Genomic DNA, 13,695 nt, shown 5'->3' on the forward strand with positions numbered 1-13,695 from the left:
TTATACCTCAAAACTGACTTAAGCTGTCAACCTTTTTTTAAAAAAAAATTAATTAATGTAGAAAGAATGATAGAGTTAGCATTTAAAATGATTGATTCAGACAAAGAACCTTGAATGGATGCTAAAACCATGAAGCGAAATGTTATTGTGGAACAGCATATTGACATGGCCCCTATACATTATTGCTAATCTTTGTAATTTGAAGAGATCTGGACAGTCACTACCTTAACCAAGTGACCAGTCAAATTTCTCATCACTGACTAGGTGAGAACTGGACATCTTGTGCCTCCTGACTTGGAGTAATATGGAATACATAGCAGCAGCACAAATGAACTATTCTTGTCAAAAAAAAATCTTAAACCTGGATCTAATCAAGCCTTTAAACCTAACTTCCACCTTGCAGAACTATAGGACATAAAGCAATGAGTTAAATTATACCAAGAGAAAACAATCTTACAAATACAGCATGTGGAATATTCTCAAAGACAACTTGCCTGGTATTTTCAAAAACATCAGTGTATATGTATAACTGATTCACTTTGCTGTATACCTGAAATTAACACAACATTGTAAATCAACAATACTCCAGGGGCTTCCCTGGTGGTGCAGTGGTTGAGAGTCTGCTTGCCGATGTGGGGGACGCGGGTTCGTGCCCCGGTCCGGGAGGATCCCACGTGCCGCGGAGTGGCTGGGCCCGTGAGCCATGGCCGCTGAGCCTGTGTGTCCGGAGCCTGTGCTCTGCAACGGGAGAGGCCACAACAGTGAGAGGCCCGAGTACCGCAAAAAAACCCAAAAAAACAATACTCCAATAAAAATTTTTTAAAAAATAATTGAGGGGCTTCCCTGGTGGCGCAGTGGTTGAGAGTCCGCCTGCCGATGCAGGGGACACGGGTTTGTGCCCCGGTCCGGGAAGATCCCACATGCCGTGGAGCGGCTGGGCCCGTGAGCCATGGCCGCTGAGCCTGCGCGTCCGGAGCCTGTGCTCCGCAACGGGAGAGGCCACAACAGTGAGAGGCCGGCATACCGCAAAAAAAAAAAAAAAAAAAAAAATAATAATTGAAAAAAAATCAGTGTAATAGAGGGTAAAAGAGGAAAACCCTTCTAGATCAAAAGAGAGATAACAAACTGAACTTGAATACTAATTTGGGGGGCAAGGGAGCAGTTGAGGACATTTCAGTGTAGACAGGCTACATTCAATGATATTAGAGAATTATTTTTCATTTTTCTGAGGTGTGGTAATGGTATTGTGGTTAAGTAGGAGAAAGTCTATTTCCAGGATATGTATGATTGACAGGTGAAGTGTCTCGATGTTTGCAACTTATTTTAAGTGTACACACACATAAAATATTAACAGTTGTCTCTAGATAGTGTATATGGCTGTGCATTAGTATTATTGTTTTAACTTTTTTCTGCATGTTTGAATTTTTCGTAATAGAGGTGAATGTTTTTAGAACTCATTTGGGAGAAAGTATTTATTGAAGATGGCCTTATGATTTGCAGTGCATTTCTATAGATCCTATGAATATCAGGCCTCTGTATCTACTTTGAATGCCTGAAAATAACTTTTTTACTACACTGTGTTTGGCATGCTATAACACCGGCCTACTTTGAGAACTAGGGTAGAAAACAGCTCTGTGAAATACTTGGAATTGTAAGGATGTTTTTGAGAGCATTGCTTACTGTATTATATGGTGTCCTTTTTGGGAAAATGAAACTTTGGGTTTCAATGACAAGAATAGTTGTGCTGCTTCTGAGAAACTGGATTTTTGGCATGTTACAGACATTGAATCAGGTAGGTGAGCAGAGCTCATGTTTTTTTGACTGCTAGAAAACTCACATCTCACTTGTGGCCGATCTCTAGCAAGTGCACTTCCCAGCTGTACTCCTGACTGCTTTCTAATTTTCGCTACCAACTCTCATTTTTCCCTCAATCTGACTCCCTCATCTATTTTTGGTTGTATTTATTTTATAAGATACTTTATGCCCAACAATGTTCTAGCCATATTAAAAGGATTTAAAATAATACAGTTTATGATTTGAAAGTCACAACCTAAAATACAGATTTTCACATTATTATTATTAATCATACAATATCTTACTCCTAAATTCAGAGATCCTTTATCCTCTAACCAAATTTAGAATAAAGGAGTGTTACTAGAAAATTTTAAAATATATACTTTTAAATATAGTTAAAATATAAAATTCTTATTTTCTGGAATAACACTGTTGTAGCTATATTGGCAGCAAATACCTTATTTTGGTGTAAGGCAGGGGAGAGAACAAGGCCATTCCATTCCATTCCATGGAAATTAAGCTGAAGTTAGAATTGGCATTTTTCTTGAGAATTTGATTTTTTTATTTCTTTTTTTTTTCAGTTAATGAAGGGAAGTAAAATATGCCATTGTTTTACCTTTAGCATTTCTGAAAGAATTATGATGTACAGAAAATCCTAATGAAAGATTATATTAGTTGCTCTTGAATGTTATTCAGATTCTTGCCCCCCAACACAGTAGTGCCTGCCTTCTGTTAAATGATACTTTATATTTTATAAAATATTTTTCAGCATCAGCATATTGATACAGATGTTATATTTACAATTTGCTCTTGCTACCTTCTTGGGGTTGTAGTCCTCACCCAGTTTTCTTTTGGGGATTGCTGTATTATTTTACTGCTGATGCATTGTGGGATAACAACGTTTAACAGGGATAACAGCACTTACTACAAAATGTGTTGTATGAATTAATAATGGCTTAGACAGTTTTTAAGACTATGTGTATGTGAAGTAGGAGTGTCTTCTGATACATCTTAAGTCTATACTATTTTTTTTTTTTTTTTTGCGGTACGCGGGCCTCTCACTGTTGTGGCCTCTCCCGTTGCGGAGCACAGGCTCCGGACGCGCAGGCTCAGCGGCCACGGCCCACTGGCCCAGCCGCTCCGCAGCCTGTGGGATCTTCCCGGACCAGGGCACGAACCTGTGTCCTCTGCATCGGCAGGCGGACTCTCAACCACTGTGCCACCAGGGAAGCCCTGTTCTAATTTTTAAAAGAAATATTCATTGATGAAGAAGGTTTTCTTTTTTTAGCTAAGATTCTTAAGTCCAGTGGAATCTTCCACTGACGATTTTTTTCCTTTAGAGATCTGGATAGTAGCTTGTTAAAGTAAATGATCTTTAAAGGCTTTTGTACTTATAACACTAAGTTTTGATTTTATATTTGAACATGCTTAAATCTTAACCTTAAATAATCTATTATCTTCTACCATGAGGGACATGCTAAAATTAACTGCCAAAACAGGGTTAATTGTAAACATAGGTGTAAGGTAAGATTGCCATCTCCTTTGCTCCAGTCGGAGTGATTCCTAGAACTAGGATTTGGCTTTCTTTGCTCACGTGTCTGGAATTCACTTTCTCTAGTTTGCCAAAAAACGGTAAAAGCAAGGTACACAGTTTTCTTTCTGCAATTATTTTAAAGTGAAAGTACTGTTCATTCTCATTCATTCATTTCTTTTCTCATTCATTTCTTAACACATGAAAATCAAGTTTAATTTTGTAGTAGTGCCTGCTGGTCATGTGGATGCTGTACAACGTCTCCATTTATACTGCTTCACACATCACATACAGGACAAGTTCCCACAAAGACCTGTTTTGTTCTACTCTCTATCCACCCTAAAGAAACCAGTTTCCAAACTATGCACAGCTTTGTAAATCAAGATGAAATGGTCGGAAATTGGAACAGAAACAAGCAAGAAACCAAATAATCCTTCCTAGTTAACAAGTAGAGTGTGTTGTATATAATAAAATTGCAGGTAATGAAATGGTGTGCATTCTAAGAACATTCTAATTAGAAAGTTTATATCACATTCATATTATAATCATAGATCAAGTCATTAGTTTGTTTCTATTATTGTTAGAGTTAGGAAGATATAAGCAATGCTTTCGGTAAGATATTCTACGCAACAGAGGGCAGTGAGAATCAAAGATGAAATGTGAACCTTAGTTCTGGATATTTCTTAGCAAGCCCTGTATGCAATAACTAAGTGCCAAGGTTGATAAGAAGAGGAGTTTGGTGTTAGGCACAGATTTTCTTCTTTCTGGCAACAGTCAGTGGACCACAGAAAAGAGGGAATATAGTGGCATGCAGAATTTATCTTCCCAGGGACTCTCCTTCTAGGTCAGGAAGAAAAGAATCCCCACACACAATTCATAAGTAATAGAATATGTTTTTCACCACAGTGTTAAATTCACACATAGTGTATTCACAGTTCAATTTATGTTTTTTGAAAATACCCTTGAAATATCTCTTTGAATAAACATTTTGTCATTATTTTACCTTCTTGTTTAGAACTTTAAAGAATATCAAGTGCTGTTCAGAAGTTTTGTTTTCTTTCAGATGGTTTCTAAATATTGTGCTTTTAACTCAGTATCAAATAACCTTCCAAAGAATCTGCATCTTTGGGGATGCTTTTTTTTTCTCCTTTTGAGAAATTAAAAAAGGAAACGAACTTAAAATGTCCTTTCTTCATTATTCCAACAATAGGCGAAGACCAGGCCTCCACAACCAAAGTAAGTTAGAGAATTCCCAGAGTACTTAGTGAAAATATATAGTCTAGGTCCTGAGTCAAATAAATGTGTTATAAAATATAAAGCTGTTGTGAGAACATGTGACACATTTAAAAATTTCCCTTCTTCATTTCCCAACACATTTTGAGATGAATATTATAATAAAAATGTTCATTTTCTTCATAAAGCCCCTTTTCTACCACAGTCACATGCACATATTTACTGTTTTGAAGAAACCAGGTTAGCAAGGTAACTTTTCTAAGACATCTTTACATAAGAATACAAAAGGTTTAAATTGAATAATTAAATACCTTCTTGCTTCCAGCTGCTTCTCCCTGGCTCTCCTTTCTCAAGTTTCTTAGTCTCTGCTGTCAAAACAGTAGTCTTAAAATATGAATTAGATTTTCTTTTTTATTACTACCTTTTTTTGAGATATAACGTACATACAGTAAAAATGCATATATCTTAACTATACAGTTTGAGTTGTAAAATAAATATGCATCAGAATCAATGGGGATGTGCTTAAAATACTCCTTCCAGGAAATTAAAAAGCTCCCTAGATGATTCTGAGTTACAGCCAGTTAAGGATCTTTGCCTTTGTAAAGAGCCAAACTGATAATGTACATAAAAATACATAGTATACCATAAAATGTTAACCCAGGTTGAAGTTAGGTTGCTATTTAAAAAAAGAACTTAGGCCTTCCCTAGTGGCGCAGTGGTTAAGAATCTGCCTGCCAATGCAGGGGACATGGGTTTGAGCCTTGGTCCGGGAAGATCCCACATGCCATGAAGCAACAAAGCCCGTGCACCACAACTACTGAGGCTGTGCTCTAGAGCCCGCGAGCTGCAACTACTGAGCCCGCGTGCCACAACTGCTGAAGCCCACACACCTAGAGCCCATGCTCTGCAACAAGAGTAGCCATCACAATGAGAAGCCTGCGCACCACAACAAGGAGTAGCCCCCACTCACTGCAACTAGAGAAAGCCCGCGCAGCAACAAAGATCCAACGCAGCCAAAAGTAAATAAATTTATAAAATTAAATAAATAAAATTAAAATTTAAAAAACCCTTAAATTTCTCATGTACCTTTTGGGGTTTGTAATGCTGGCTCACAGGTGAACTTCTCAATTTGTTTTTCTGTTTCTTTTTAAGAAAATTAATGCAAAACTTCATGATGGAGTATGTCAGCGTTGTAAAGAAGTTCTTGAATGGCGTGTAAAATACAGCAAGTACAAACCCTTATCAAAGCCTAAAAAATGGTAAGTTAAGTTTCTTAATTACCTCACCAGTACTATCAGTATCATAGTCTATGACTTCATTCCTTGATTTTCAAAATCGTGTCCAGATAAATATTAAGGTGAATAGAGAAAAAATTTCCATTCCCTGTAGAATAGAATTTCATCTTACATGCTGAATCCTAGCTGGTGAAGGCAAATAGATTAAAAGGGTGGATTCACCATTCCCCTCCCCATTCTCCCCTAAATAAATAACGCACCATTTTTATAGCATCTCGTTCATAAAATGAGACTAGGCTTAAGGCAGAGAAGGGAAAGTTTGTTTTGCAAAATTCTATCTCCCAGTGATGAGATAATAATATTTACTATTTAATTCACTAAATTAAATAATATTTTTTACCAAAGGGGGTCTTAAAGGGGGTCTTAAAAAGGGTCTGACCTTTTAATTTGACCCATGAAGATTACTGAAATGGCTTAGATTGAGTATCATAAATAAATCACTAGATTGATAATTTATAATTTCACTCCTTTGAAGTTTTGGGTCTACATGAAAAGACACTGGACTTTGTTTCTCACCTCTCTGTCCTTTACCCTTCCTCTGTAATGTTGGCATTCTGTTTTATCAGCTTTATGTACATCCTGGTGCTGCTCCCTTACATCCTTTGGCTCAGCTGAGTAAGGGCCATATTGGAGGGTAATTGCTGCCTAAAAGAGAAAACTGGTTATTTTACATATAAAAATTAGCATTAATATATACAATATTATTTTTACAATTATGAGTTTTAATTTGGTAGTCTATATAGTAGCTATTTAGAATACATTTGTTCATTGTTGCTTTATTTTACTTTCAGCTATTCAGTAGTAGCAACTTCCTTAAATGTATTCCCTCTTCCTTTTTGGGAGGAAATTTTAATTAAAGTTTGGAAGTCAGTCTAAATAATAAATATGATATAACCTTTGCTGTTTATTTCTATTGAAAAATTATGTCAGCTTTTCTGTGGATCTTTAACTCAAGCTATGGGGTAATTTGTTTATTTGAGAACTTTAACAGCTTTGAATGTTTGGGCATTTTAGTTTGCTTAAGATGCTCCTTTTTAATACTGAAAGGTTAAAAACTTCAAGTAAAGATAGACTAACTTCAGCTTTTTAGAATTTTTATTTCTGTATTGCTCTTTCAGAGCAAATTTTTAGTATTTATTATAGATATAGCTGACCCCCTTTTAAATAGCTGTACAAGTTTCTGTCTCCTGTCTTCCAGTCTTTTCTTTGTATTCTCTAGCATTTCCTCCCCAAAGAAAGCACTTTTAAAGAAAATTTAAAAGTTTTATGCTCATTGGCCCAAATTAGCAGTAGGGAAGTTTGGCAACTGTTTGTACTGTTCAATGCTGGATTTCCATGAATGGATTAACTCTGTTCCCTACCACAGAAATTAGATGCTGATTCACTATAAACTGTGTAGTTTTAGTTAATAGGCCTAATACAAGATTTGTAGTTTTTTGAATATTTTCAACAGGTCTTTCTTTCTATAAAGGTATTTTGAGATTTCATCACCAATCTCCATTTTTCTCTTGGTAGTGCTAGTTCCTAAAAGAATTTTTATAGGTAGTAAGTATTTATGTAGCTGTAGAGTTTTAGTAGATTCATGATACAACAAAGGAAATAATTTAAAAACATTTGTGCCTTATCCATTATCTTCATTTTAATCTCTTATCTTTAATTTGTGCTGCATCCTTTATGTTTATCTTCATTGAATGTGCCAGTATATAAAAGATCATATCAATTATTATACATTTTCCAGATGCTGTGATTTGCTATAGAATTTCTTTTTTTTTTTTAAGTTTTATTGAATTTGTTACAATATTGCTTCTGCTTTATGTTTTAGTTTTTTGGCCCCAAAGCATGCGGGATCTTAGCTCCCCAACCAGGGATCAAACCCACACCCCCCACATTGGAAGGCAAACTCTTAACCACTGGACCGCCAGGGAAGTCCCATGCTATAGAATTTCTGAACTTAAGTTATTTTAGACAGCTCTTGAATTTTTATTCTTTTTGTGTATTACTTATGGCCTTAATATTTTTATGGCTCCAGAAGAACTTGTATACTATAATTCCTAGAAGAACAGATATTTTATTCAGATAGAAAGACTCCATTAAAAACAAAAGGAAACAGTAACAAATCTTATGTTTAGTTCCATAAAACTTATAACACAACAACCTAAGAATGGTTGAATGTGGACACATGGACCCAAAGGTCAGCAACTCTGTCCTGTCTTGGAGTCATTGAAGTCCTTGGAGTCAGGGAAGCTCATGGTGATGTTGCCAATAGCCGGTAGTATGTGACTCAGAGGTCTTCGAAATGAGAGCTAGAAGAGGACATCAGGAGCTGCTGTTCTATATCACCCTGAAGCAGATGAGGTTAGCCATAGAATAGCTCCCACTGAATGCAAAATGAAGGAAATATATTATACAAATACCGAAGTACAGGTAACAAGACGTTAAAGCCTAAAGGAAGATCTCTAGCAATAAAGAAGCCCAAGCTAATATAAAAATGGTAGCTTATGAGAGACTAAGAAACTACTAGTTAAAACAAGTCTGAACACGTTATTTAGGAGGTCAACTTGCCTGGCCTAGAATCTCATGAATTTCAGGTTACATTAGAATTTTAGATTACATTAGGCATTTTAGAAAGCCTAGCTTTCAGACTCCAAACCAAGATTGAGTGTTATAGAAAGCATAAATCACCTATGTACACTTTGCTGTCTCTGCATATCAAAACTTGACCAATACTATAAGGTTTTTAAATCCATTGATGAACAGTGCTTAAGGTAGCGTTAACTTGTTTTGAAATTTTAAATGTTTTGTTCAAGCTAATCACTTATAAATTAAATTTGTCCTTTGCTAGGATTTGTATAAGAAGTTTACTTTGACACTAGATGTGTCTTTTGTGTAAAGATTCATTTTCCAGCACCCTGAATATTACTTTTGGTTAAAATGCTGAGCATTGTTTCATTTGTCTGTCTCATGCCACAAATTATGTAACCAAATGATGTACATAAAGAAAAGTTCAGCAGAACATAAAATGGAGGAGGAGGTACTGTTTATAAGTGACATTTCTTTTGGAATGAGATAATATTCTGAATATTGGGCAAATTAATGCCTTTTCTCCCATTTGTTTGGTGTGTGAATCACCAAAAACCACGCACATCTAGCAAATTTCCATTGTCCATGGGATCTGATACCAAACAGTTAGATCCAAGAAACAGAGTTTGACATCTAAACTCTTCAAACTTCTTCATTTCAACCATGGGAAGCAAAAATTGTACAGTGTTTGTAAGTGGCAGAAAATATTTTCATGTTTCTCTTTTTCCTTCAGTAAGGTGACGTGCTACAGGATTTTTATAAGCATGTTCTTTATGACAATTTCTCCCAATAACTGAAAACAACCCTGGACCATTCCCAAAGACTTTTAAGAAAAGAATAGATGTCCTAACTTGAGCTGAAAGAGGGAAGAGTTGAAAACTGTTTTTGCTAGAGAGAGATGGGATGATGGCTGTGAGGGGAAGGGGATAAAATGCATGTCATGTATTAGTGATGTGTGAACAATGCGATACTGATATGATACTACCCTTTGATATGATAAGATAATTTTAAATGTCATTGAGTACGCAAAGCTTTAGGTCTTTATAGAAATAAAGTGAAAGGCTCATAAACATAATGCTTAGTTTTTTACAGCTTCTCATCTCTGTAAAAGTGCTAAGATGAGCTGCCATCCTTATTTCCCACTGTCACTTAATCAGAGGTCAGTGTAGTTGTACCAGGATTTCCCCATCATTTTGGCTCATGTTTTTTTATTTGAAGGCGAGAAATCGCTACTCCCTGGTGGAGGGCTGTTGTGGTGCTATGACAGACATCTCCCTTGACCCCTGAATAGTATAATCATTATTAAGATTACTGCTAGATGTAAGAATTGTGGTTCAGGACGAGTCTAAATCTTTTTGTATAAAACCTAATTTTTCAAGGGAAATTACCTGGTGGTCCAGTGGTTAGGACTCTGCACTTTCAGCCCTTTCACTGTGGAGGGTGGGGTTCGGTCCCTTGTTGGGGAACTAAGATCCCTGCAAGTCACACAGCGAGGCCAAAAAAAAAAAAAAAAACAAAAAAAAACCCCTCATTTTTCAAGTGCCTTGTTTTTTGTTTTTTGTTTTTAACATCTTTATTGGAGTATAATTGCTTTACAATGGTGTGTTAGTTTCTGTCAAGTGTCTTGTTTTTGACTTTTGGGGAAAAAAAAAACACCCAAAGATAAATTAAAAGCATTCGTTACCATTCGTTACCATTCGTTACCAGTCACAAGCCATTCATGAACACTAAATAATTTTAGGTGTGGAGCTGAAAATTATTGGAAAAGCAAGAAATCTTAAAAATATAGTGATAAATAACTCTTAAAAGAAGAAAGGAATCTTGATATTTTTCACTTAAAACTCATTTATAGACATTTATATTATTTTCTGGGTACTAGAAATACAGATGGTTAAAAGACTGTCCCCTTCCTCAAGCAATGTAAGGAAATGAAATGGGCTCTTTTCTTTCTTTCTTTCTTTTTTTTTATTCTGGGCTCAGAGGGATTAAATGTCTTACCAAGATAAGAAAGTAAAGCAGATGGAGTTAAGATTCAGATGCAAATTGTCTTATTGCAAAGCTCTGTTTTTCCACTTTCCCACAGTGATTTCTGTGTTTTATTATTCATTCAAAAAGTCCTTTTTCCCTCTTCTCCTGAGCCTAATACTATATTAATTTTTATAAGTCACTTATCTTGTTTATTTCTAAGTTTCCTACTGCTGAGTAGTATATATAGTCCTGCTTTTTTTTTTTTTTTTTTTGAAATGCATGTATCTAGACAAATAGATTTTACTTTTAGGTCCTGAAATGCCTAAGGCATAGAAACTTCATATGCCTTGTGTTTCAGGTAACCAAGCAACCTTTTTCTCCTGTCAGTTTTGAAATGTGGTAGGCAAATACCCACATATCTGTTAGAGTCTCTAGCCTGTTTGTTTTCTCTTCCTACCCATTAAAAAGAAATCACCAGGGGCTTCCCTGGTGGCGCAGTGGTTGAGAATCTGCCTGCTAATGCAGGGGACACGGGTTCGAGCCCTGGTCTGGGAGGATCCCACATGCTGCGGAGCAACTAGGCCCGTGAGCCATGGCCGCTGAGCCTGCGTTGGGAGCCTGTGCTCCGCAATGGGAGAGGCCGCGATAGTGAGAGGCCCGCTCACCATGATGAAGAGTGGCCCCTGCTTGCCACAACTAGAGAAAGCCCTCGCACAGAAACGAAGACCCAACACAGCAAAAATAAATAATAAAATAAATTAAAAGAAATCACCAATAATATAGTGTTAGCTCAAGTTTAACATTACCATTAGAAGAGAAAGGAGAAGCTAGTATAAAATAGCAACAGGCCACAAACAGATTAGAGTCTGGGAGGGGAGGATTTTGCCTCCCAGGGGATATTTGGCAGTGTCTGGAGACTTTTCGACTGTCATGACTAGAGAATTTGGGAGGGATGCTACTGGCATCTAGGAGGTAGAGGCCCAGGTGTAGGCTAAACATCCCACAGTGCCCAGGAAAGCGCTTACAACGAAGCTATAGCTGCCTGACCTGGCAGTAGTGTCCTGGTTGAGGAACCCTGTTGCATACAAAATAGATGGATACCCACAGGGTCAAGCCACTGAAATGTCATACGTATTTCGTTCAGTGGTTTTCAAACTTTGCAACTGTAGAATTTTTGAATAAAACAAAAGGTTACCCAGGAGTCCACTGAATGCTACAGACCAAAATGGAGCTGCCCTGAATGGAGAGAAGACCTTAAATGCCAAAGGAAGAATGCTGATTGAAAGTAGATTTCATCCGAAACATATTTCAAGTGAAGAGGAGAAGAACTGGTGTACCATGCCTTGGAACCACATTGCTCTAGGGATGTCTGGCCAGTTTCATGACTTGTGGGTGCTTTATGCCTAAAACAATGTTTGCTTTTCATTAAACAAAGTCACTTCCCCTGGTCCTCACATCCAGTTATTCACTTCTTTTTAAATTTATTTATTTATTTTTGGCTGCGTTGGGTCTTCGTTGCTGCGCACGGGCTTTATCTAGTTGCAGCGCGCGGGCTTCTCATTGCAGTGACTTTTCTTGTTGCAGAGCATGGACTCTAGGCACGTGGTCTTCAGTAGTTGTGGCCTGCGGGCTCTAGAGCGCAGGCTCAGTAGTTGTGGAGCACGGGCTTAGTTGCTCTGCAGCACGTGGGATCTTCCTGGACCAGGGATCGAACCCATGTCTCCTGCATTGGCAGGCAGATTCTTAACCACTGCGCCACCAGGGAAGTCCCCAGGTATTGCACTTCTTACTTGACAATTTTAAAACGTATTGCCTCTTAATTTTTATCTCCACTGACTGCCCTGGTGCAACCCTTATCTCTTCACACGTCATTGCATTAAATAAATAAATTCGCCTCTATCTCATCTCTACTCCCTTGGCTCAGATGAATAAAACAGTGTTTTTAAAAAGGCTTATTTCACATAAATGTTTCAAGTGCTCTTGTGGGGAAGAGTTGGGTCTCCAGCAGCAGGAAGCTAAGTGGAACTTTGTCTCCCCAGAAGTTTTGCTTTTGTATGTTTACTGTAGTGTGCTGGGAGAACGGATGGGGGTGGTCCTCTAAACTGTTTGGAGAAAACAAAACGTAGTACTATTGGGGACAAAGTGAGGTGTTGCTCAACAGGTCACGCCACCCTATTGCTTGCCTCTAACCAGATGTTTGCTCCATCTTTACTAAAAGCTTTTTTTTTTTTTTTTTTTTTTTTGTGGTATGCGGGCCTCTCACTGTTGTGGCCTCTCCCGTTGCGGAGCACAGGCTCCGGATGCGCAGGCTCAGCAGCCATGGCTCACGGGCCCAGCCGCTCCGCGGCATATGGGATCCTCCCAGACCGGGGCACGAACCCGTATCCCCTGCATCGGCAGGCGGACTCTCAACCACTGCGCCACCAGGGAGGCCCTTTTTTTTTTTTTAATTAGCCAAACTAAATCCTTAAAGATAATCTTTTATAGACCAACTGTGTTCTTTTTTAAAGTTGTCTATCTATCTATCTATCTATTTTTGTAGTGGTGGTGAAAAACACATAACATAAAATTTGCCATCTCAGCCATTTAAAAGTGTACAGTTCGGTAGTGTTATGTATAATCACATGTGCAGTAGATCTCCAGAGCTTTTTCATCTTGCAAGTTTGAAGCTCTATAACCCATTTAACAACAACTCCCCTTTTCTCCTTTCCTCAGTTCTTGGTAAACACCATTCTACTTTCTGTTGTTTTGAATTTGACTACTTTAAATACCTCATATAAATGCAATCATATGCATATATATGCAATCATATGTCTTTTTTTGATTTTCATTTCACTTAGCATGATGTCTTCAAGGATCATTTGTGTTGCAGCATGTGACAGAATTTCCTTCCATTTTAAACCTGAATAATAATTGTGTATGTGTGTGTGTGTGTGTGTGTGTGTGTATCACATTTTGTTTATCCACTCATCCATTGATGGACCTTTAGGTGGCTCCCACCTCTTGGCTATTTTGAATACTGCTATGAACATTGTTGGGCAGATATCTCCTCGAGACTCTGTTTTCAGTTCTTTGCATGTATACCCAGAAGAGGGATTGGTGGATCATATGGTAGTCCTGTTTTCATGAGGCTTCTCCATACTTTTTTTCTATAGTGATCACACTATTTTATAATCCTATCAGTGGTGCACAAGGGTTCAGATTTCTCTACATACTTGCCAAAATATGTTAACTCCCTTTTTTTTAAAGGGAAGAAGTATTGTACTCTTAAAATTCTGCCTAATAAAGAGTACC

General features: G+C 37.5%; 1 protein-coding gene across 2 annotated transcripts in view; it reads left to right on the plus strand.

Moving 5' to 3' along the window:
• The window catches only part of LOC307054752 (uncharacterized protein C9orf85), a gene marked incomplete at both ends in the record, with an annotated part of 62,243 nt that overhangs the window by 23,303 nt on the left and 25,245 nt on the right, over positions 1-13,695 (plus strand). For both annotated transcript variants that reach the window (XM_079706651.1, XM_079706652.1), the window contains one exon: positions 5,711-5,817. In XM_079706651.1, the coding sequence (XP_079562777.1) occupies positions 5,711-5,817 (107 nt within the window). The remainder of the gene's footprint in view (positions 1-5,710; positions 5,818-13,695) is intronic.

The sequence above is a fragment of the Hyperoodon ampullatus genome (genome assembly GCF_949752795.1).
Source record: "Hyperoodon ampullatus genome assembly, chromosome: 6".
NCBI classification, from domain to species: Eukaryota; Metazoa; Chordata; class Mammalia; order Artiodactyla; family Ziphiidae; genus Hyperoodon; species Hyperoodon ampullatus.